The 25374-nt window shown below is 36.0% G+C and overlaps 1 protein-coding gene across 2 annotated transcripts in view; it reads left to right on the forward strand.

Moving 5' to 3' along the window:
- Nucleotides 1–20541, forward strand: part of LOC141495827 (UV excision repair protein RAD23 homolog B-like) — a 104870-nt gene extending 84329 nt beyond the window's left edge. For both annotated transcript variants that reach the window (XM_074197600.1, XM_074197601.1), the window contains exon 10: nucleotides 1790–20541. In XM_074197600.1, the coding sequence (XP_074053701.1) occupies nucleotides 1790–1903 (114 nt within the window). In that variant the 3' untranslated portion in view covers nucleotides 1904–20541. The remainder of the gene's footprint in view (nucleotides 1–1789) is intronic.
- Nucleotides 20542–25374: the final 4833 nt, after the last annotated feature.

Raw genomic sequence — 25374 nt, forward strand, 5'->3', positions numbered from 1 at the left:
TTCTTCTCTAGTTCATTTTATAGATGAGGAAACTGAGGCAAAAAGGGTTAATTGATTTGCTCAGGGTTACACAGCTGGTGTCTGAAGCCAGATTTGAACTCAGAAGATGAGTCTTCCTGACTTTGGTCCCAGCAGTCTATCCAATCCACTGTGCCACCTATATTAGGCAGTTGCCTAGTGTGAAAATAGATCCAATTAATTTGAAAGTTTTATTTGGATAATGCAGAATTTTAAAGGGGGGGGGTTACTAAACATTAATGGCATAGACATTCAAAGGGAGATGTTTAACACATTTTGTTTTTATTGATATGCTTTAATGTTTATTTCACTTCATTCCTGAGTATATCTCTACCCCACCCCCCCCCAACAAGCTGTCCTCGTAACAAATGAATTTGCTTGTTCCTCTTTAAAACAAGGGGTTGGACTGAATACCTCTGAGCTCCTTTCCATTTCTGAAGCTTTGGTCTTAAATAACTTCATCCTAGACTGACAATACATTAAATGCTTCAAATCTGTGATTCCCCACCTCTTCCCTTCCACTTCTGTGTCCTGTGTGTGCATAGTTCTTTGTATATTATATCCCTGGTTAGAATTTGAACTCTTTGAGAGAAGGAACTATGCTTCCTCCTTTCTTTGTATCTCTTCATTAGCATAGTGCCTGGCACAAAATAAACATTTAAATATCACTTCAGTTCTTATCCACTAACTGACTAATTGATTGCTTCCAAGACAAGACCACACAGATAGTCATTAGTAGAACTATGATGTGAACCCATATGTTCTAATTTCAAATCAGTGTTCATTCTGCCATACCATCCTATACCAGCTTTGTTTGTAGTTCTGTATTGTCAGTGATGAATCTAATAACTTTGTAACTATTTTTGGTATTAAAGGTATATTTTTCAGGCTATTTTGTAAAGCTTATGTCATCAGCTGTGAAACATGAAAGATTTATTTTCATTAAAAATGATTAATTCATGCTGCAAGCTTTTTTTTTGAGGAAAATATTCTTTGTTCAAAATTGTTCTCATGATAGCAGTTCAACAAAAAGGACCTAATTTGGTTTTCTGCAATCTGATTCTTTCAAAGATTCATAAAAGTTACAGGTGTGTTCTTCTGCCCTTATTTGTTTTTGAGGGAGTATTAAAAAACCAGGTAATTTATTGCCATTTTTGCTATTCATGTCTTAAATAATGGATAACTCAGCACTAATATTCATACAAACAGTGATTTTTATATTCTACTACTCTCAGGTATAAGCAGTTCTCTAAACGATTTAATAAAAATAGGCCTGGGGGGGGATCTGAATATTGTCCACTGGCAAGAAAGTTACAAAGCAATCATGAAACATATCCCTCAGGTCTCATGAGCTCCATATTGTTATACTCTTCTTGCCTAAAGTTCCTTGAACTGGGTCTGAAATCAATGGGATAAAAGTTAAACCAAACTGCTCTGGGTCTGTACCTAAAACTTGTTGCTTACTGCAAACCTGGTTAATGTTGTGGAGATGTGGAGATTAATTCACACACCTATTTACTTCACCCAGTGTCCTGATTCACAATATCTGTTCTTAGGGCTGCCCTGGGTAGGTAGCTTCTAGTTCAGGTGATTAATCATTGTATTGAATTATTAAGGCTTAAAATGTTTCAGGTGTTGTTCGTCAAGCACATTATTTATTGATGGATGATGATTTGGTAATGATAAGATCCATTGCAGTTGAATTTGTGCAATTGCAATTTATACTTTTATTCATGTGCTTCATTTCTAAGTATATTTTTTCTCTTTCCAGTTAAAGGCATTAGGATTCCCTGAAGGACTTGTGATACAGGCTTATTTTGCTTGTGAGAAGAATGAAAATTTGGCGGCCAATTTTCTTCTACAGCAGAACTTTGATGAAGATTGAAAGGAACTTTTTTTTTTTTAATCTCATACTTCACACCAGTGCATTACACTAACTTTGTTCACTGGATTGTCTGGGATGATTTGGGCTCATATCCATAATACTTGGTATAAGGTAGTAGGTGGTTGGGGGTGGGGTGGGAGGGGATATAGGAAATAGGGCAGGAATAAATACAGTGCATGTCTGCTTTAAATTGGCAGATGCAAAAAAAATCCACACAGTGTAAAATACTATACAACCAAAAATCAGCTTTTGCAGGTATTTAGTTCCTTCTATAAAACTGTAGGTAACTTTTCCTAGGTTTTCACTCTTTTTAGTGTACTAGATCCAGAAATTTAGTGTAATGCCCTGCTTCTTGTTTCTTTTGACTTAACATTGGTTTTGGAGAGAGCCTTTGCTACCTAGAATCTACAATCTCTATTTCATGGCAACACTGGATAATGGCTTTGTGAAATTCAAAAGATTTTTTGGAGCAACTGTAAACATAAATGCCAAATTATAGGTGGTTATTTTTGCTGCTTCAAATATGTATGGAATTAGTGTAAGAAAGCCCATTCTTTCATGTTAATTGCTGGGGGCAGGGAGAAATCCTTTCTGATGAAAATCATTACTGCTATTTTAAAATTCCTTGATCATTGAATGTGAGACCCCTTCTAACATGATTTAAGAAGCTGTACACATACAGGCAAAGTTATTTTCCTGTTGATGATTTTTTTTTTCTTTTGGTGAAAAAAATGGTAGGAACCTAATTACTGTTTACTTCAATGTTATATTGTAGTAAAAGTTTTAAAATAACCATTGCATGTTTGCTTTTGATGTATCCCATTGTGAACTGAGCACTTTTGGGGCCAATGGAGAAATGTAGCATTCACTCTCCCTTCTCTCTCCCCTCCCCTCAGCAGAAATGTTTTGAGTTCCAACTACTACCTTTTTTTTTACTGATTAAAAAGCTGATCCAATATACATTGAAGGAAATATTTCAAAACTAGTTTTCTGATGCTTGTATACTCACCCCCCCCCTTCTCATATGGGATTATATGGCCAATTCATGCCACTGGCATTGTATTGCTTTCTTTTAAAACAAAAGTGCATAGAACTGTCTCCAGCAACTTTTCTTCCATTAGAACAAAAAGGACAAAACCTATTGGGAGGGTTGGAAAATGGAAGCTGGTAAGATATAAAACTTTGGAAAATAGACAAACAATCAAGGTAACTCATGGCATATTAAAAGAAAAATCTTGATAGCAGTGTTGGCTTTCTTTTGTTTTGTTTTACACTTTTTTGTTTCCCTTTGTAAATCTTGGTAATTGATCCTAAGAGAGGGCAGGCATCTACACTCTTGTTTCTCAAAGATATTTTGACCTAACATGAGCTTAACTATTTAAAGAACTAATTTTGAATTTATTTTGACTCTGTGATGCTGAGTAGGAAGATGAAGTTTGCACAGATTTTTCCCTGAAGTAATCTCTTGCAATATCCTTAGCACAGCTTGATGATGATGCTTTTTTGAGCTTCTATGTCATGCACTCGTTACCTTCTGTCTCCTATGAAAATAAACGAACTATGATTTTTTTCCCACAATGCTATGTAATTTAATTTTTAAATGTCTATTTGAAAATGTAAATATTTATCATGATGGTTTCCTAGTATAACAAACTGGCGAGTGTATTAATCAAAGTTGGTCTAATCCTATCCCAACCATACTCATCTTAATATGTTTAAAAGAATGAAGAAAACTGAAATTCAGGTCCATTGTCATTAAGAATTTGTGTTTTATTACATAGGTGAATAAAACTATATTTGGAATAGATTACCTGATGAAGAAGGATAGAATGGGAGCAAATCGTCATTGTTCTATTTATTCCCGGTATTGTTCTTTTCATCATAATGTTAACCACATCAGAAAGATAATAGAAAATGATTTTAAGCTATGAATTGGAATTGAAATGGAAAAATTCCTTTAGTTTTAATGTTCTATAATTACTTGAGTTAAGAGCTTCAAAGAATTAAGATGGGTTTTTAACTTCATAATCACTACTAATAGTTAAGTTTGGAAACTCCATTAGATATAGTCATGATTAACGAATAGTTCTCTCCAAGCAAATTAATTGTTAATGATAAAGGAGCTTTAACAACTATGCACATACAAGTACTTAACTGATAAAATATCTTATGATAGTCTTGTGAAATGTAGAGAGAGGTGGGATAAATTTATAGTATTAGATGGATTAAGAACTGGTTGAATAACTGAGTATTCATTAATGAATCAATATCAACTTTGAAGTGCCTTTGAGATCCCACCTATGCCAAAGTGAAATAATAGAGGCTGCTTCCTGTAGCAGAAGATTCCATTTTCAGGAAAGACTTTAGAGACTACTTGTTGAATAGTATTCAGTTTAAAGCTAGACTAAATCACCTCTAAAATCCTTTAATAATTCTGTTATTCTGATTTAAAAACAAACCAAAAATCTATTATTCCTTGAGCTTTCTGTGTTCAAATTTCTATGACTTATATGCATAGTTTCTCAAAAAAATAAAATGAATTATTAAGCAAGTTTATAATTCCTAGTAGAACAAACCAGACTACTTTTTGTCAGTTCTCTAAAATCCCTTTTCTCTTATTCCCAAAGGTTGAAATATTTGACAAAGGCTTAATCATCAGCCTGCAAAAGCTGGAAATGGTCTCAATGAAATCAAAAGCACAGCACCAAACTATTTAATGCATTTTGTCTTCCCGCTTAACTTATATATATATACACACACACACACACATACATACACATATACTTTTTCTGTTTTCTGACAGAGGGTCAATGAAGACCACAAAGACATGTATACCCTTGTATACTCTTATTTTCAAAGTTCACTTTAACTTCAATTTTGAAGTAGAGGCATTAATTCTACAATGATGAAATGAGGATGGATACAAGTGCATTTCTGAGTATGTAGGGCAGCTTGTACATAGATACTGAGATGGAAGAGGGGGAATGTGTGTGGGTACAGAAGGTAGATCAATGTAGACCCCACACACATTCCCTGAACTCTGGGATGAATAAAAAGAAACCGTATGCCTGAAGTTGTGGAATGGGTAGCTACTAGGAGCAGAAAATATTTTGACTTCATTTTTTTAAATTAACCCTTTTGTACGATATAGCTGATCTCAGTGGATAAAAAAAAGCATTTTCTGAAACTCCAATAATAGAAAAGATACTTCCTGCTGTTTTAAATTCACTTTATAATGAAGGACATAAGCCATTTAGATGGGTTTCAAATTTAAGTTAGATTGAACATGCATGTTTTTAACTAATAGTCTAATCCAACACGCATTTTTTAAATGACCCTCCCAGTTCTCCAACCAGCTTCTCACTAGCCTTGCCTTCCTGATCTGAGACCAGCATTTAACTGTTTTATGCCTTGTCACATAATTAATATTTAAATTACTTTTTCATTCATGCTGTGAAGATGATGCCAGGAACTAAGTACTAGTCAAAAGCGCATTCTTTGCCTTCTGTGAACTTGCATTTTATTGGAAGGAATTGAAAAGCATTTTGATGCTTACTTCCTCAAGGTTAAGCACTGATGATGCAAATGAAAGAAGCCTGTCCCTACTATCAGAGAGATTAAATTCTAATGGAAGAGATGTAAATGGATATTAAATACATACAGAATAAATAAGGTCATCTCAGAAAGGAGGATATCTGGCTGAAAGTGACCTTTTCCAAGGGAATTGTAGAAAGGGAAATGAGGTGAAGTGAAGAGAGAGAGCCTTATAAGTTTGGGGATCAGTATAGGAGATGAAGTGTCATGTGTTTGTGTGAGGACCAATAAGTATTCTTATGTTGCTGGGTTGAGCCCATGTAAAAATGTGTAGAGTATTTTTAAAAATAAAAGCAGTAAAATGAAGACATGAGAAAAAGATTTGGTAATGTTGAATATGTTGCGTGGAAAATCAATTGGGAATCTGGATATCTATTAGCATGGTATCAGGCAGTACTTGGAAAGTTCTGAAGGGGGTGGTTTAGGAAGATAATTCTGTTTTGGACATACACTGAGTTTGAGATGCCTTTTGGGTTATATTTCCTTTTTCAGGACTTATGATTTAAAACTGCCTAGAAGAGAGATGAATACTGGAATAGTTAGAGTGGGGATGACCTGGATAAAGTGCCCACAAGGGATGCTGGGGAGTTAATGAGACAGGAGAAGCAGGAAAAACAGTGTCATGAAAATTCAGAGGGGGAATATCCATAAGATCAGAACTGTTAAGTGCTGCAGAGAGGTCGAAATGAGTATTGATATTAGACAGATTTGGCTGTTTACATTTTTGTTTTGGGGTTATTTGATTTGTGTCCACTGTTAGTGAACTGGGTTGGAATTTTCTTGACAATTCTCCAGCTCATTCTACAGGTGAGGAAAATGGAGCTAGTGGGATTAAGGGACTTGCCCAGGGTCACACAGCTAGTATCTGAGGTCACATTTGAATTAAATCTGCTTAACTCTAGCTCCATCATTGTATCCACTGTGCCACCTAGATCATCAGTGGTAATTTTGGAAGGTAGTTTCAGTTGAATGAGGTTTAAAGCTAGGTTTTTAAAAGGTTTATAAAAGAGAAGGGGAAGGAACAGCACCTAATGAAGACAGATAACTTTTTCCAAGTTTAGCCAAGGAGAGATCATGTCACTAAAGCTGGGTCTGGTAGAATCTAGTGAGTTCTTTTTTTTTATGTTAGGACATCATCCATCAAGGACATGTTTGTAGATAATGAAAGTGAAAATTAAGAAATGTGACTGTATTGGAAACTATGGCAGAGTTTGAGATCAAGGGCACAGTGCATACAGAAAAGCTGGCCTTGGCAAGGTAAGGCATTTATTCACTAAAAGTAGCAATCATGGACAATAAAGTGTATACAAAATAATTTTCAGAGGTCAGGTATATGTCTATTAGGAAGGTCAGTTTGGATAAAAGAATGGAAACTAAGCAAGACAGTGAAATTAGGGACTGACATGAGGATGGGGATTGGTGGTCAGGGAGCAACTTAAATGCCTGTGATGGGGCCATAAGTTCTCTGATAAAATTGATTTGCTTTATCAGTCCCTGAGTTGGTAGAGGAAAGGAGGTAAGGCATATGCACCTGATGACTAAGGAGCCCTGGAGATTTGACTAGTCATAGATGTGTGAGTACTGTTTTAAAATTGGCAATTTCCATTCTTGGGTTGGTCAACTCTGCTTCAAGGCTCACTCACAGTGATGGCTAATATTCACGTAGTGTTACATAAGTTTGCAATGCCTTTATTATGTGCCTATTATGTACGAGTTCCTCTGTAAATGGAAAGAAAAGCAAAAATAAAAATGGTTCCATTTAAAATGAAAGAGGCCAAATTATAAAACACATTAAAAGTTACAGGGTTTTATATTTGATACTGGATATAATAGGGAGCCTCTAGAGTTTATTGAATTGGGAGCTGGGGGGCTAGCAAGGTCAGGCCTTTGCATTAGATCTCTGACAGCAGTAGTAAGTAGTGTCAGAGGAGAGAAGGTGTATTTGAGAAAAGATATTAAGGGAGAAATTGATGGATAATTGGGGGATGGAGGTATGTGTGAAAGTGATTTGAAGCCTGAGTGACTGGAAGGTGATTGTACCTAAATAGCAGGTATATAAGTTAACAAAAGTAAAAAATGAATTTGGCATATTGAGTTTAAGGTATCTAGAGGAGAGACTATTTGAAATGGTTGCTAGGAAGTTGGAGATGGGTTTCTGAGAGTTATCTGCCTAAGAATTATCAAAGAAACCTTGGAGTTAAGATCACCATATGAGTGGAGAATACTGGGGCCTTCCCTCAGGATAGAAGCTTGGGGAACCCTACAATTAGCAAGTATGATCTGGATGAAAATCAAGTAAAGGAAATACAGAAGCATTTGGGCAGTAGGGAAGTAGCCAGGAGATAAGCAACTGAATAGTGAGAGTAGGCATGATAAAAGGAAAAGTCTGCTAGAAAAGACAGGATGGAATGTGATAACTAAGTTTTTGCAAGGCAGTGGGGTTAAGTGGCTTGCCCAAGGCCACACAACTAGGTAATTATTAAGTGTCTGAGGCTAGATTTGAACTCAGATACTCCTGACTCCATGGCTGGTGCTCTATCCACTGTGCCACCTAGCCTCCCCAAAGTTATGTCTTTTTAGAGAAGAGTTACGTAATTGCCTACACATGCCTTTCCAAACTGACTCCGTGGATCAAATCTTTGCAATATTATTTTAAAATTGCTAGTGCTTTTTGTATTATTTTTGGTTGTTTTGGGGTTTTGCAAGGCAATGGGTTTAAGTGACTTGCTATTAAGTGTCTGAGTCAGGATTTGAACTTGCATTTTCCTGACCCTAGGACTGGTGCTCTATCCATTGTGCCACCTAGTAAAAATTACTAATACTTTTGGCAGATATTAGGAGGCCCCTGACTAGAAATTTAGGCTTAGAACTTGACTGCTCTTGCCTTTAAAAAAACTACAACAAAATTAATGAAATAAATGTACATACACACAAATTCTTTCAATCATTTATTCAAATTAACTCTTGTTAACCAGATTGGAACCTGTCTCTTAGACGTGGGTGGCTAAAACCAACCAATGTAGGCTAGACTACAAATAGGTAGGATCCAATGCAGTCGTTCTTGGGTCTTGGATAAAGTTCCCACAGCAAGCCTATTCATACAGGCATTTGGGGGACATGACAAGTGTTCTTAAGTCCTGTGGGAACAATATTGAAGTTACTAGAAAAGTTGACTAGTGTGGTGGAAATAGGAGTGTAATAACTTGTTTGGTTCAGTCAGTAATTACAAGTGCAGGGATTGTTCAGTGGGGGATGCATGACCACAGTTAGTGTGGTAGAAACAGGAGTGCAGAACCTAATTTGGTCCATCCAATAATTACAAGTGCATGGATTGCCCTGGCATGAGGAGATTTGATCACATTCTACTGCAGCATGTCAGCTGCTACTCCAGCTCTCAGATCAGGATCCCCCTGGGAAATAGGGAAATCATAAATCCCAAATCCAGGATTTCACTGAGATCATCCAGAGGGTTAGCCAAAGGATTATTGTGTTGGCAAGTTAAAGTTAGAGCTGCTTGCTGGACCTTAGCTCTAGAAAACAGGGTGTCTGTAAGTATTGACACTGAAAGACAGCTTGCCATTTGCATTACTATGTATCTCTTCCAAAGTTTATTATATTATTATTTCTGAATATATGGTTGGCATTCATGTGACATTAAAGACGATTCAGTTTTCTATTCTTTTGATTCTTCATCATGAGCTAATAAGAAATGAAAATAGTTTTTGATTTTGCTCTAAATGATCTAATCATTTTTTCTACCTCCACATGCAGCTATGGCCCTCATGGCCTAGACCAATGTCTGGCTTTCTTAGGTTCATTAACTATTCACACTAGATAAATCCATTCTCTAATGCAGTCTCATATAATAGTTTTTTTTTTAAACAAAACTTTTACTTTTTTCCTATTTCATGCAATGATAGTTTTCAGTATTCATCTTTTTGCAAGCTTTTGAGTTCCACATTTCCTACCACCCTTTCTTCCCTCCTCCCTCCCCATGGTAGCAAACAATCTGATATAGATAGTACATGTACAATCATATTTAGCATTTTCTTATTAGGCCTGTTGTGAAAGAAAGATTAGAACTAAAGGGAAAAAAGATCATGAGAGAGAAACACAAAAGTATAAATATAGACAACATAAAAGGTGAACATAGTATGCTTTATTCTGTATTCAACCTCCCTAATTTTTTTGTCTGGACATGGATGGCATTTTCCATCACAAGTCTTAGAATTGTCCTTGATCATTGAACTTCTGTGAGGAGTTGAGTCCATCATAGTGATCATCTCACAATGTTGCTGTACTTCATACAATATACTCTTGGTTTTACTCACTTCACTCAGCATATTACGCAAGTCTTTCTAGGTTTTTCCAAAGTCAATCTGCTAATTATTTATTATGAAAACACTAGCTCTGAAAATTGTTTCTCAATTTTCTGCATTCCTTCTTATCTTTGTTGCATTGGTTTTATTTGTGCAAAAATTTTTTCTTTCCCTCCTATCTTCTCCCATTTGTACTTTCCTTAACTTACTCCTTTCCCCTAATTCCTCTTCACCTACTTCCTTGTAGGATAGGATAACTTTTCTAAACTCAATTGGGAATGTATCATTCTCTCTTTGAGCCAAATCTGTTGAGAGTATGATTTGCTCAGTTTTTACACTCCGTATTTATACTCTGCCTTAACCTCTACTATAATAGGTCCTTCATCATGTAATATACTAACACTGAGAACCACTATTAGGCTCATGGGGTGTAGGCTATCAAGACTAATCTCTATCTATTCTGTCCCCCAAACAAGGTCTGGATAAATGTAGTCTGGAGGTCTTAACCTTTAAGGAAACGGGGAGGGAGCTATGGGCTTCTTGTTCTCACACTGAAATTCATCAAATTCCCATCTTAATTCCCATCATAAATGTACTTTAAAATTTATTTAAGGTAATAGGGTTGTCCAAGATCACACAGCTAGGCAATCATTAAGTGTCTGAGGCCAGATTTGTACCTGACTCCAGGGCCAGGCTCTAAATGCTGTGTCACCTAGCTGCCCTGAAATGTACTTTTAACTTAGGCATAGTTAAAGGCTATTTTCCCAAACGTGAGGAAGTAAAGAAGTACTCAGTGTATAATTAGAATCAGCTATAGGACAGGTAATTTATTCCTACTCTTAAATAGAGCTTAGATTTGAAAGTTTACTCTTAAATAACTAAGATCAAACCCCAATCTTTCTCTTCCCATCCTGTGTATCTTTTGTTCATGTCCTCCCCCTTAAGTTCAACATGATAGAGATTTCTTTTCTTTTTCCCAATCTCCCAAGACTATCAGTGGGACACATGAACTATTCATTGTCCCTCCATTTTCATCTCATTGATCTTGCTGTGGGATGAGTTAATCTTCTCTTTTATTTTATACAGTTCTTTGATACTATTTGTTCCTGATTCTCTTTAGAGTTCCTCCTTGTTTTTATGATTGCATAAACAAGGTTTCTTCTATTCTTTTGTCAAGAATATTAAGGATTCCTTTGCAAGTATAGCACTAAAACTAACCCTGTTCAAAAATCCTTTGATAATAATCATCAACCTAGACCTAAAACAGGGATATTAATGTTCAACAAAAGCATTTAAAACTGTGATGGAGGAGAACCAATGCAGAGTCCAGGTTGAGAAAGTATTTCTTGTAAACCATGAAGTGTTTCAGATGCTTGCATTTATAGATACCATTGTGTTGATTGCGTTAAGGCCCAAGACATTGTAGAGTTTGCTAATAGAGACCAGTGAGCACTCTCTCGGTCTGGTATCTATATTGTGTACAATTCTGTATACATTTTAAGAAAAGGGTGGATAAGCTGAACAGTGTCTTCTAGTCATGAGAACAATCCTCAAAAATTGAAATAGTTTTAGAAAAATTATTAGGTCATTTGGTAGGGAGAGAACTAGGAAAAAAGGTGTGAGTCCCTCCATGAGTCTTTGTGAGGTTATATAGAGTTCAAAGAATGACATAAGAATATTTCACAAAGGCAGTAGTAGGTAGGAACAGCCAGGTGACCCAAAAAATAGAGCACCAGATCTGGAAAGAGGACATTAGTTCAATTCTGGTCTCAGACTTACTGTGTGACACTGGGCAAGTAATTTAACCAGTTTATCTTTCAAATGACCCGGAGAAGGAAATGGCAAAGTATTCCAATATCTTTGCCAATAAAACATCACTTGGAGTTGCAAAGAGTCAACTGAACCTCGGGCAGTTTGAGATATATGTCAGCAGGTAACTCAGTTTAATTTGGGGAAACCAAAACAAGCTTTGGGTGGACCCAAATGATGTCACATGAAGATTGAAAAGACTGGGAATGTTGAGTCTGACGAAGACTTCTAGAGATGATGGTCATCAAGTTTTGGAAGGGTGATTTTGCTTTATTTGAAATCACAATTCACAGATTTAGATCTTGAAAACAATCTTAGAAGTCACCTGATTCCAATTCCTCATTTTACAAATTAAGGAGCTGAGATAAGATAAAATGACTAAGGGCATCTTGGTCATAAAGGGTAGGATTAGGATTTATACCAACTCCAAACCCTGTATTCTATTGTATCATGGCACCCCAGGAAGACCTGATTTTGAATCCTGACTTAGAGACTAGTAAATAACATGTACTGAGCTATTTCTCTTGGAAATGTGGGAATCAAATGAAGCAATGTATGTAAAAGCACTTAATAAACCTTAAATAGATGTCGTTACTGCAGGTGGTTGAGTGCACAGAAAGCTGGACTTCAGAATTAGGTTTTAATTTAAATCCTACTTAAGGCTTACTAGCTGTGTGACCCTGGGTAAATCCCTTAACATATCTCAACCTCAGTTTCTTCATCTGCCAAATGAGTATAATGATAGCAACTTCCTCCTAGGGTTGTCAGTCAGGTGGGAATTTAAGTGAGTCTTAAAGGAAGCCTGCAGGGAGAGATGAATAAAGAACATTCCAGGCAGAGAAGACAGCTAAAGAAAACACCTGAAGTAAAGATAGAATATCTTGTTCCAGGAACATAGAAGCCACTGTTCTTGGATTTAAGAATATATGACAGGAAGGTGCAAAAATAGTGGAAAGGGAAGAGGGCTACATTATGAAGGGTTTTGAGCATCAAAGAGAGAATTTTGTATTTGATCCTAAATACAATTGGAGTTGGGAAGAAGAATTGCATTAGTGGATGTATGGAGGATGGACTGGAGTGGGATGAGATTTGAAGCATGCAGACCCACTAGTTGGCTATTTCAGTATACCAGGTGAGAGGTTGTGAGGGTCTATACCAGAGGGGTGACAAGATCAGAGAGGAATATATTTGAAAGAGATTGCAAAGGTGAAATCTAGAAATCAGGCAACAATTTGGATATGGCATATGAAAGGTGATGAGAAGTCCAGAATGATCCCTAGGTTGTGAGCTTGAGGGGTTGGGAAGATAAGATGGTGGGGAGGGGAGAGCTTAAGAGGAAAGATAGAGTTTGGGGCAAGATGATTGGTCCCTTCCAGCTCTAAAATCCTATGAGGTCTATAGGCTTGAGAATAGTAAAGCCAGAAAGTACTTAAGACAATCTCTTCATCATGTTGATGAAGAAATAAACTTGAAAACCATCAGTATCCCATTAGAGATTTAGGGAAGACATTTAATTCAACAGTAGCATCTGAAGTGCCAAGTTGAAATGGAATTTAATTTTATAAATGGATGGACATATGACCTGGAAACTTTCATCTTTAGCTGGGAATTGTAAACTTTTTGCTTGAGACTAGGATTCTTGGCCTTTTAGATGTCAGATGATGATTTCTATTACGTTTAATGTGCCTACCATGACTTAGTCTTTCAAACTAAACTGATGGGGCTTAGCCCAAGGCCAGAGATATTTGACATGTTCATAGAACTTTGTTACATTTATAGCTATTGTGGAACTAAAAGGCCCAGTTGTAATCTTCATTTGAGGAGGTCAGGTGGGTGTCCTATTGACTAAAACCTATTAATCATGTTTTATAGTGTGTTTTTTGGTTTGTTTACTTTTTTTGGTTGGTTATTTCTGGCCAAAGCAGTAAGGTGGATGTGAGGGCAGCTTTGGAGAATGAAACATAAGTATATGATCAACAAGCAAGGCTATTGATAATTGACACCTACACTAGTGTCAAAGCAGTCATGATACTAAAGCATCCGCCTCTGCTCATGGGTTTTATTATAGGATTTTGAATTGTGTAGGAATGAGACCAATTTGTCGTGTGTGTGTGTGTGTGTGTGTGTGTGACCCCTGATGTTTTCCAAAAACTTATCTTCATTTAGCAACAGAGGAGAGCACCATCTGGGCTGTGACCTAAATGTAACCTAATGGAATAGGATAAATACATGAGGTATTATGATATCAGATACTTATCTCCATGTGAGACTTTTAGCCTGGCAAGGTTGAAGGGCAAATGGCCACAGGACTTGATTTTTTTACTTTTTTTTTCTTTTTTGGTTTTTGCAAGACAATGGGGTTAAATGCCTTGCCCAAGTTCACACAGTTAAGTATTAAGTGTCTGGGGCTGTATTTGAACTCAAGTCTTCCTGCTCTAACTGCCCCCAAGCTGCCTCTCCCCTCCCACTTGATTATGAGTCAAAATAAACCTGTGTTCATATTTTAACCTTTACTTTTTCCTACCTATGTGACATTAAGTCATTCAATCTCTTGGGTCACCCATGTCCTCATCTACCAAATAAAGGAATTGCATTAGATGACCCTGAAGTTTCCTTCCTCTCTATATCTATGATACTATGAACTATTGGGTTCCTTTGAAAAAAAATACATTTTTCTCTTGGAAAAAAATATGCATTTAATTTGCATAAATCAAATTATGCCTTAATTGTGCATTTTAAAAGTTATTATGCAAAGAATCCTGAAAATACAATGTTTACCAACAAGACCCAGTCCCTGCACTCATGATCTCAGAGTCTCCTAGGTAAACATAACTAGAATGCAGAACACATGATAAATGTACTAAGAGACGTGCAAGGCAAAGTGCTATTATGAAGTATTGGAGTAATGTTGGCCATTACAGACTGGGGAACAAGAAGACTTCATAGAGGAGGTTGTATTTAAGTTGTACTTTAAGAGACATTACTCATAGCTGATGATTCTTATTGGGTAAGTGAATGTAAGGAGTAGCTAGGTGATGAACTGAATAACGTACTGATCTTGGAATCAGGGAGATTCATTCTTCTGAATTCAAACCCCACCTCAGACACTTTCTGGGAAAGTAATTTATTTCTGTTTGCCTCAGTTTTTTCATCTATAAAATGAACTGGAGAAGGAAATGACAAACCACTGCTAAGCAGACTCCAAATGGGGCTACAAAGCAAACTCCTCATTGATGGAGATAATTACCTTGCCTTGTTTGAAGGACAGAGGAGGTAGAAAGAGCTTGGAATCTCCACCAGTCCTCTTCTGAATTCTTTGGAACTAAAACTTGAAGATTCCTAAAGGGATTAGCCAAGAATTCAAGCTCTATTCAATTTTCTTCAATTCTTCCCTGACCCTGCAGAGTAGGGCATTCATTTGAACATGGTTTTCCCTAATTCTAGGTCCACAGTTCTATCCACTGTACCACCTAGCTACCCCCACATTCTTCCTCATCCTGTCCAATCCTTCTTGTCCTCCAGTAAATTCTCCAAAAAGGATCTACCATCATATTGAATGTCTCCTGGCATTTTTACATTTCATCAGTGGCAGGATAGTTTTTGTGCTGCCCACATTGCTATAACCACAATCCATTTCCTTTTCCAGGTATAAATTTTTTTTAGGTTTTTTTTTTTACAAGGCAAATGGGGTTAAGTGGCTTGCCCAAGGCCACACAGCTAAGTAATCATTAAGTGTCTGAGACCGGATTTGAACCCAGGTACTCCTGACTCCAGGGCCGGTGCTTTATCCACTGTGCCACCTAGCCACCCTATTTTTATGTTTTTAAGTAAAGTCCAATTATTTTTTAAAAATAAAATTTACTTTGAAGTAAAAAATGCCCTTTATGATTAAGTATTCAATAAATAAATGTTCGCCTTCAAAAATGACAACTCCCTTTTGCAATGTACCCATATCTGGCTTTAGCTGAATGAATGACCATCTTCCCTATCACCTAGGATCAAGAAGTAATTATTGACTCTTCCCTAGTCTTTACTCTCTGTATCCAGTCAGTTTTCAAGTCTTGTTAGTCCTTCTTTCAAAATCTTTCTCAAATCCATCCCCTTCTTTTCATTCAAATACCCACTGCCATTATTCAAATAGGCCCTCATTACCTATTACCTGATTATTCTAATAACCTTCTAATTGGTTTCTTTACTTAATAGTTTTTCCCTTCTTCAATCTTACTAATAATCTTCCTAAGCCATAAGTGTGGCCATGTCTTGGGAAAACCTTCAGTGGCCCCCCATTGTCCAAGGGTAAAATACAAACTCTCTAACTTGTCTCCATCATTTGATCTTCATATGCCTTTCCAACCTTATTTTATACTACTCCCCAATATGAGTTTTCAGCCAAACTGATCTCTTCTCTAAATTTCTCTAAACTTCTTTCCTCTCTGCATATGCACAAATCATTCCCCATGTCTTGGAATGTACTCTCTCCTTGTATCTGCGTCTCACAAATCTTTACTTCTTCCTTTAAGCCTCAGGTCAAATGATTGCTTTCTCTCTGAAGTGTTCCCTGAATTCTCTGGTTTATATTGCTTTCTCCTTTGTACTAATGACATTTATTTTTTACATGTTATGTTCCCCATTCCCACCCCCTTCAGAATGTAAATTTATTACGTGTAGAGACTACCTCATTTTTTTTTTACTTTTTTCCTGGAATCTAGGAATACTACTAGCTATTGCTAAGCATCTAGTAGTCCATTGCACAAAACTGGCACTTGGAAAATGTTTTTTGGATTGAATGACATTGAGTTTACTGGTTGTTCACAAAACAGAGGGCTGTGTCTTCAATTTTAACAGTCCAACACCAACATTGTTCACTGCACTTGACCTGGCTTCTGATGTCTTTATGTTTCCTGATTTGGGGGGTTGGTTCTTTTCTACCTCTGCTTTATACATTCTCCATCATTTCATACAACTCCTTCCATGTTTTTATGCATTCTTCATATCTGTTCATATCTGTATTCTTTACAGCCTAGTAATATTCCATTGAATTCTTGTGCCACATTTTGTTCAGCCACTCCACAGTCATCCTACATCTATTTTGTTTCTAGCTTTGTATTATCACAAATAGCACTTCTATAAATAGTTTTATTATATGCAAGTCTTGTCTTGCTGCCATTCATCTCCTAAAAAATCAGCAGTAGGTTCTCTGGATCGAAAGATATGAAATTTAGTAACATTTCTTGCATAATTCCAAGTTGTTATTCAGACCAGGTGGACTAATTCACAGCTCCACCAGCAGTGAATTAGCATGCTGATCTCCCTGTGAGTTCTACAATATTGATTTTTGCCATCTTGGCTAATTTAATGTGTATGCAGTAAAAATACCTCAGGGTTGCTTTATGTTGCATTTTCTCTGGTTATTAATTATTTTGACCATTTTTCTCCCCCACTTGGGTATTGATAGATCTCCACAAATCACCAGCAGCGTGGTGCAGTAGAGATAGTTCCTTGGACTTGACAATTGCTAGCTATTTAACCTTGGCAAGGCACTTAGTCTCAGTTTCTTTATCTGTAAGGGAGTTGGACTCTGACCTTTTTTTGAGCCTTCTAGTTATGAATCTATTGGACAAGGTTTCATATGGTATCCTTGTGAACAAAATATTAGAGATTGTGATACATGGTAATACAATTAAGTAGATTCAAAACTGATTGTATAACTGGATACACAAAATAATGTTTTTTTGAAAAGATGTAAGCTTAGAATAGGATCTCCATAGGACTATCTTGGGATCTGTCATAAGTCCCATGTATCAGCTTTTTTTTTTTATCAATGGCTTATATGACAGTGTAGTTGTCAAATTTGCGGATGATTCTGAACCGGGAGGAATAGCTACCATATTGGATGGCAAAGTAAACATTCAAAAATATATTCTGTAGGTTAGAATGATGGGATAAATCCAATAGGATCCTCCTCCAAGATCAGTTCTCTATTCACTGTGCTACCTAGCTGCCCCCAGTCCAGTAATTCTTAAAAACAACTTGTAACTATGCCCCCAAAAGTTATTAAACTGGGCATTCCAGCTGTAATACTGCTATTAGATCTATATACCCCAAAGAGAGCAAAGGAAAAGGAAAATGATAATATGTATAAAAACATTTATAGAAGCTCTTTTCATGGTGGCAAAGAACTGGAAACAAGGAGAATGCTCATCACTTGGTGCTGGTAAGACATAATGAAAGGGATGATTTCAGAGAAACCTAGGAAATCAGGTATAAACTGATGCAGAACAAAGAGAGTAGGACCAGGAGATCAATTTATAAGATAAAAGTAGTATTTTAAGGACAATCAGCTGTGAAAAACTTGGAATTCTGATCAACATAATGAACAACCTCTATTCCAGAGGACTTGAAATATGCTACCTGGTAGACCTAGAGTTCAGATGGAAGCAAATATTCTTTTCCTTTTTTTTTTTAGATATGACTATAAATATTCGCAATGTTTTGCTTTGTTTTTCTTACTTTCTTAATGGGTACAGAAGAAGAAGAAGGGGAAGGCAGAGAATTTGTAATGAAAAGTAAGTTAAAGTCAATTTGAAGGGGAAAAAATTATGTAGGTTCCAGTTCTAAGATGAATGAGTGATTTTACTTTCAGAACAACTCTGTGAAGTCAAATAAACAATTATTAGACCTTCCTGTGTCCCCAGAAATGTGTCAGGGAGGATGTAGGAACAAAAAGGCAGTGTAATATAGTGAGTAATGATGGAACTGGGGTCAAAAGATCTGAGTTTTTGAGACTAATTTTACTATTGAATTAAGGACAAGTTACTTAAATTGTCAGAGCTTCGCTGTTCTCAACTGTAAAATAAGTTAATGATATTCTTTCTCTCTACCTTGGTGGAAAAAGAAACAAAACAAAAACTTCCTAATAATTTGAGCAATTCAAAAATATAACAGTTGTCTTAGGAGAAGGTGAGTTTCCCATCATTGGAGAGTTTTAAGCAAAACCTAAATGATCACTTATGTATTTTGTATTGAGAACTTTTGAGCAAAGTTTGGTGGCCACCAAAGTCCCTTCTGACTAAATTTCTTTGGTTCTACACTACCTTCTAGGGTTGTTTTGCAATAAATATCAGAGCTAGGATTCAAGCCCAGGTTTTCTGACTATAAAACTAGTGATCTTTCCAGACTACTATTAAGATAATTAAGATACTAAAATAGCAAAAGTTCTGAGAGAGATAGAGACAGAGAGACAAACCAGCCAGCTCATCAAAAAAAAAAAAAAAGAAAGAAAAAGTCAAGAGAAGGACTGAAAAACCTTGATATTGAAGTCCTCCCTATTTGTCACACACACACACACACACACACAAAGTTGAGTTGAGAGGTCACTTTTCAAATCATGTTCCTATTAGCTAGAATTCAAGTCTACCCCTTTGCTCTTCCATTGAATCTGAAGCTTGAAACAATATCTTATTTCCCCTTGCCCTAAGTTCTATTAAATCAGTGGAGGATTGGACCCTTTTCCAAGAAAGGAATGAGTTTTGAAGTAAAAGAGCTCTACTCCATTAATACAAACACAAACGTGACTCCTCAGTACCAACCAAATGACTCTTCAAAGATCACAGTTTTTGATCAAGGGACTTTGCTCCATTCATGATAGAAAGTCATCTGTTCAATTTATTATGCAATGTGCTTCAGTCCTATCTGTGACCTAGATGTCAGTTGTTAATTGTGATACTGCCAAGGATGGCTGAGCTTAAGAAGTCTTAAAAATAAGCCCTTCATTGGTAGGTTTTTCCTATCTATTATCTTGCCCAAGACAGTATGACCAAGCAGGCAAGTTTCTAATGTACTACAAGACAGGCTGACAACATTAAAGTTAGACCATGAGTTATTATGGCAAAAATAAAAATCAATACTAAGTTAGAAGAAAATATTTTTGAAAGAGAAGATGTGACATATGATTATAATAACTCCAGCCTGAACTATTTAAACAAGCTATTAACACAAGGAGAAATGGTTAAAAGAATAAGCATTGAATTAGAACAACATCATTATAAATAAATTTTCACAACAAGAAGTTCTTGGAAACCATCTTAGCCAGATTAATTTCCTTCAACAAGCAGAGATATGGGAAGAAAGGGAGATATCAATTTAGAATGTAAATTTATAAAATCTTATGGATAAGTGCATTAGAAGTGGCATAGTGGATAAAGCACCAGCCCTGGAGTCAGGAGTACCTGGATTCAAATCTGGCCTCAGACATTTAATAATTACCTAGCTGTGTGGCCTTGGGCAAGCTACTTAACCCCATTGCCTTGCAAAAAAAAAAAAGTACTGTTGCTTCCTGACTATCTCGAGTCATGCCATCTACACCCTGGTCTCCTCTTTGACCTCGTAGGCTGGGTGATATCCGGCAATATCTAAATTTCTAGAAAATTGGTAATCAGGAAAATGATACAGTCATGAGATTTGTTATGTACCACAGCAAACAGGCAAACAAAGCATATTCACACTATAGCAATATAAACAGATAATATAAACATGTCCCTACACATCAAAAACTCACTCCAACCTAAGGGTGTAGACTAGGTCTGGGAACATGCTTCAAGTTGGACCTCAGCTGGCAAGATTAATACTCTAGGGATGGGTTAGTTGAGAACAGATAATTAGTGTCACATGTATTAGAACATTCCTAATCAAACCCAGATGGAAAAGATCTTGAGGTCTTTTATCAATATTAGACCTGAGTCTCAGTCAAGTAGGGGGAGTTTCCATAAATAGTAGACTATAAATTGCTAGGAAGATCTATCATTAAACAAACAGTAAGAGAATAACTCAAAGCTCCTTCAGCGGGTAGAGTTCATCCAATCAAAAAATATAAACCATATCCACCTGACATATAATTAATGGTGAAAAAAATACAAAGTCCTATGTTTCTATTAACATCTTCCTGGTTTCAATAAGATACCTTTCCCAGTATAAATTCTCTTTTCATCACCGTACCTTGACACCAATTCTCTCAGCCTTATTCTTCCATCTGATTAGAAGACTGAAAGGCAGAGCACCAGAATCCTCCTAAAACTTTCCTTTATTGAGGGAAGAAATTGGATTTAGTTCATTCTGCTTTGTACCTGCTGCTCTCTCTCATTTCGACTCTGTAGAAGAAAATGATGTTATACCAAGTGCCCTCTTGTATATTATCTTCTTTTGTATATTGTCTTCCCTTATTACATTAACTCCTTGAGAAGAGGGACTTTTTTTTAAAGCTGTATTTCCAGCTCTTAGAAGAGTGCCTGGCAATAGTAAGTACTTTTAAAATATTTATTGAATTGAACTGAATAAACACAATATCATACAATAACTATGATATTAACTATATAAAGTTTATAATTATCACAGGCTAGCACTATCTCACACACTTGTGTTTCCATATCTAGAACCTAATATAAGTGCATTGTAGACACTTCATAAATATATTTTAAGTCATTCATTTGTAAAACTGTAGGAAGAAGTAAAAGAAAAACAACTTTTAGAAAGCTTGGAGGGAAACCCAATTAAGTCAGATTCACCCAAAAGCTTTGAAGGGTGTAACTCCAAGAAGGACATCAAATAAATAATGGAAAAGATCTATCAAGATTAACATAGCAAATTTTTTCCCTTGAGCTATTATATTTGGGTTCAAATGATATTTGAACTTAAATATTATAATCCCTAATATGCTATGTAGCAAAATAGAGAACATATTGAGGAAAACAAAGTCAAGAGGACCTGGTAAACCATTGTATAGTTATGGAATTTATCAAAGAGGAAATAAGTTTTGAGGACAATCATGTCACAATATATTTGAAGGAGGGGAAATATAAAAGGCTTGGAAAAAATCAGGACCATTATTAATATGAGACAAAGATAATCAAAAATATCACTAGGTACTGATCCATGTCAACAAATGACTAAAGAATCACAAAGATTTTGGCAATCATTGTAAACTTCAAAAATACCAAAGAACAAAAAAAGGTTGTTTTTTTTTATTCCACTGGAGGAGGGAAATTAGACATGTGCTGGGGCCTCCTCTAGTAGGAGACCCAAGACAGTAGGGCTAAACCTTGATTTATATATTTATGACTAGATAAGGAATCAAATGGGGCGATGTTACAACAGTGGTGAGATATAACAGAAAAGTTGCTTAGTGTCCATCATTGAGATTCATGTATGGGCCTTTTGGTGGTTGCCCAAGCTCAGGGACCATCAGTTCTGTGATTTAGTTGCATTAGTGTTCATTAAAAGAATGAGCTCAAAGGATTGTTGATAGGCTGAACTCAGGGCACAGCTTGCTTGCTGGACTTTAGCTCTGGAGAACAATTTATCTTAAAAAAAAAGAGAGGAGTAAAAAAGATAAAGGTGTTCTTGGCAAGGAGATCCTGATACCCATATATTGCTTTCCTTTGTCTTCAAAATCTTTCTTTTATAATTTTAATTTCTTCCAATTATATGCAAAGATAGGTTTCAACATTCATCTTTTTTGTAACCCTTTGATTCCACATTTTTCTACCACCCTCCCTTCCCTCCCTCCTCCCCATGACAATGAGCAATCTAATATGGGTTGTACAAGTATAATCATGTTTACCACATTTCCATATTAATCATGTTGTGAAAAGAAGAATCAGAACTAAAGGGAAAAGAAAACCATGAGACAGAAAGAAAAAATATAAAACACGTTTTAAAAAGTGAATATTGTATGTTTTGGTCTTCCAAATTCCATAGTTTGGGGATTTTTTGGAGGCTATGAATGACATTTTCCATACCAAGTCTTTTAGAATTGTCCTTGATCATTGAACTGCTAAGAGATGAGTCCATAATAGCTATTAATGTATACAATATTCTCATAGTTGATCATCTTTCAATGTTGGTGTGTACAATATTTTCTTGGATCTGCTCACCTCACTCAGCAGTCATTGATACAAATCTTTTCATGATTTTCTGAAGTCAAACTGCTCATCATTTCTTTTTTTATTGTCATTTTATTTTATTTTTCCAATTACATACTATGGTAGTTTTTCAACATTCAAGCATTTGCAAATTTATGAGTTACCCATTTTTCTACCACCTTCCCTTCCCTTCCATTTCCCCATGGCAGCAACAGTCTGGTAAAAGCTGTACATGTACATTTGTGTTTAACATATTTACATATTAGTCTTTTTGAACAAAAGGAATTACAACTAAGAGGAAAGGAAGAAAACCATGAGATAGGACAGAAAAACATAGGAAAAAATTTTTAAGAGGCAAATGTGGTATGCATTTAAATTCTGTGTTTTTCCCCCTCTGGAAGTGGATGACATTGTCCATAGCAGGTCTCTCAGGATTGTCCTTGTTCTATGAATGACCGAGAGGAGCCGTATCCATCATAGTTGATCATCTCACAATTTTGTTAATGTGTTCTCTTGGTTCTACTCCCTTTACTCAGCCTCAGTTCATATCCTTTCCAGGCTTCTGGAAAGTTCAACCAGCCATGATTTCTTTCTTTTTTGTTTTAAGATTTTATTTATTTTGAGTTTTACAATTTTTCCCCTAATCTTCCTTCTCCCCCCCCACACACAGAAAGCAGTCACATTGTTTCCATGGTATACATTGATCTAAGTTGAATGTGATGAGAGAGAAATCATATCCTTATGGAAAGAGATAACAGAATTACATAAGATAACGGGGTTTTTTTCCCCCTAAATTAAAGGTTATAGTCTTTGGTCTTTGTTCAAACTCCATGATTCTTTTTCGGGATACAGATGGTATTCTCCATCACAGATACCCCAAAATTGTCCCTGATTGTTGCACTGATGGAATGAGCAAATCCATCAAGGTTGGTCACTCCCATCAGTCACGATTTCTTATAGAGCAATAGTATTCCATAATATTCATGTACCATAACTTATTCAGTCATTCCCCAATTGATGGGCATCCCCCCAATTTCCAATTCTTTGCCACTACAAAAAGACTTGCTATGAATATTTTGTACATGTGGGACTTTTTTGCTTTTCTTTATGATCTTTTGGGGATAAAGGCCTCTGGAATAAAGATTTTGCTGGATCAAAGGATATGCACAGTTTTATTGCCCTTTGGGCATAATTCCAAACTGCTCTCCAGAAAGGTTGGATCAGTTCACAACTCTACCCTTAGTGTACCAGTTTTCCCACAGCCTCTCCAACATTGATCATTTTCCTTTGATGCCATTTTAGCCAATCTGATAGATGTGAAGTGATACTTCAGAGTTGTTTTAATTTGCATTTCTTTCATCAATAATGATTTAGAACATAGATAGCTTTAATTTCTTCATCTGAAAACTGCCTGTTCAGAAACTTTGATCTCTTCAAAATCTTTATGAGAATAGCTACATTTTTGATTAAAAATATCTTTGATGGGGGTGGCTAGGTGGCACAGTGGATAAAGCACCTGCCCTGGAGTCAGGAGTACCTGGGTTCAAATCTGATCTCAGACATTTAATAATTACCTAGCTGTGTGGCCTTGGGCAAGCTACTTAACCCCATTGCCTTGCAAAAAAAAACAACTAAAAAAATATCTTTGATTCAAGTATTAAAAGGGAACAGTCAAACTTTCAGATACGACATTCTTTTTGTTGTATTATAAATTTATTTTTATTTTCAATTCATGGAACAAAATAAGCATTTCCATAATAGAATAATAAAAAGATGATTACATGAAACTGAAAATCTACTAATACAACTTGTTGTTCCCTCCAAATATACCACAAAATTATCATATAAATTTCTTTCCCCCCCCTTTTTCTTCCCTTCCCCTCTTCTCTAAAGATGGCTAGCATTAAATTCAAATGGGTACATATGTATATGTACATGTACACATATGTAAAATTTTTCTATACATTTATCAGTTCTTTCTCTGGATGAAGATAGTGTCCTTTATATGTCCTTTATTTTTGATTTGTGTATTTACAATAGTCAAAATAACTTAATCCTCAAAATTGTTCTTAAAGCAATATTTCTGTTATGGTATTCAATATTCTCTTGGTACTGCTCACTTTACTTTTCATCATTTCCTGCAAGTCTTTCCATGCCTTTCTAAGATCACTGAGCTCACCTTTTCCTATAGCACAGTATTCCTTCACAATCATGCAACACAACTTTTTCAACTGAAGATCCTTGTAATTTCCAGTTCCTTATCACCACAAAAGAACTGTTATAAACATTCTATTCACATTCAAAGTTATTATTATTATTTGTTAATTGCGCTCCATTTTATTTTACTCACTATTTTTTGTCTCTTTTCAACCTACCTATTGCTTTATCTTCTCCTTCCACCCCCCCACCCTCTATTTCAATCACCACTCCAAGAGTCCCCCTATCCCTTTCCCTTCCCCCAATCTCAATCCACATACCTCTCAAAAGTCCCTCCCCTCCACTCTTCCTCAGTTTTCTCACCTCACTGCATGTTAAGAAAACTTCAACCCCCTTCCAGATGTACACATTATTTCCTTTTCAATCCAGGTGAAGGTAAGATTCCAATATTACCTCCCTCCACCACTTCCTGCTTTCTTTATATTAGTTCTTCCTTTCATACCCAAGTTTTAGAATATAATTGCCCTCTTTTACCTTTTCCAATCCAATCTTGTTTTTTAGAATTACCCCATCATATGCAGCTCAGCTTCAAACCATCTTAGTAATGATGGTAGTTTTAAAAACACTGATAACATTTTTACATATAAAATAAGTAAGCAGTTTGACTTTAATGAGT

This window comes from Macrotis lagotis, chromosome 8 (assembly GCF_037893015.1).
Source record: "Macrotis lagotis isolate mMagLag1 chromosome 8, bilby.v1.9.chrom.fasta, whole genome shotgun sequence".
Lineage (NCBI taxonomy): Eukaryota > Metazoa > Chordata > Mammalia > Peramelemorphia > Peramelidae > Macrotis > Macrotis lagotis.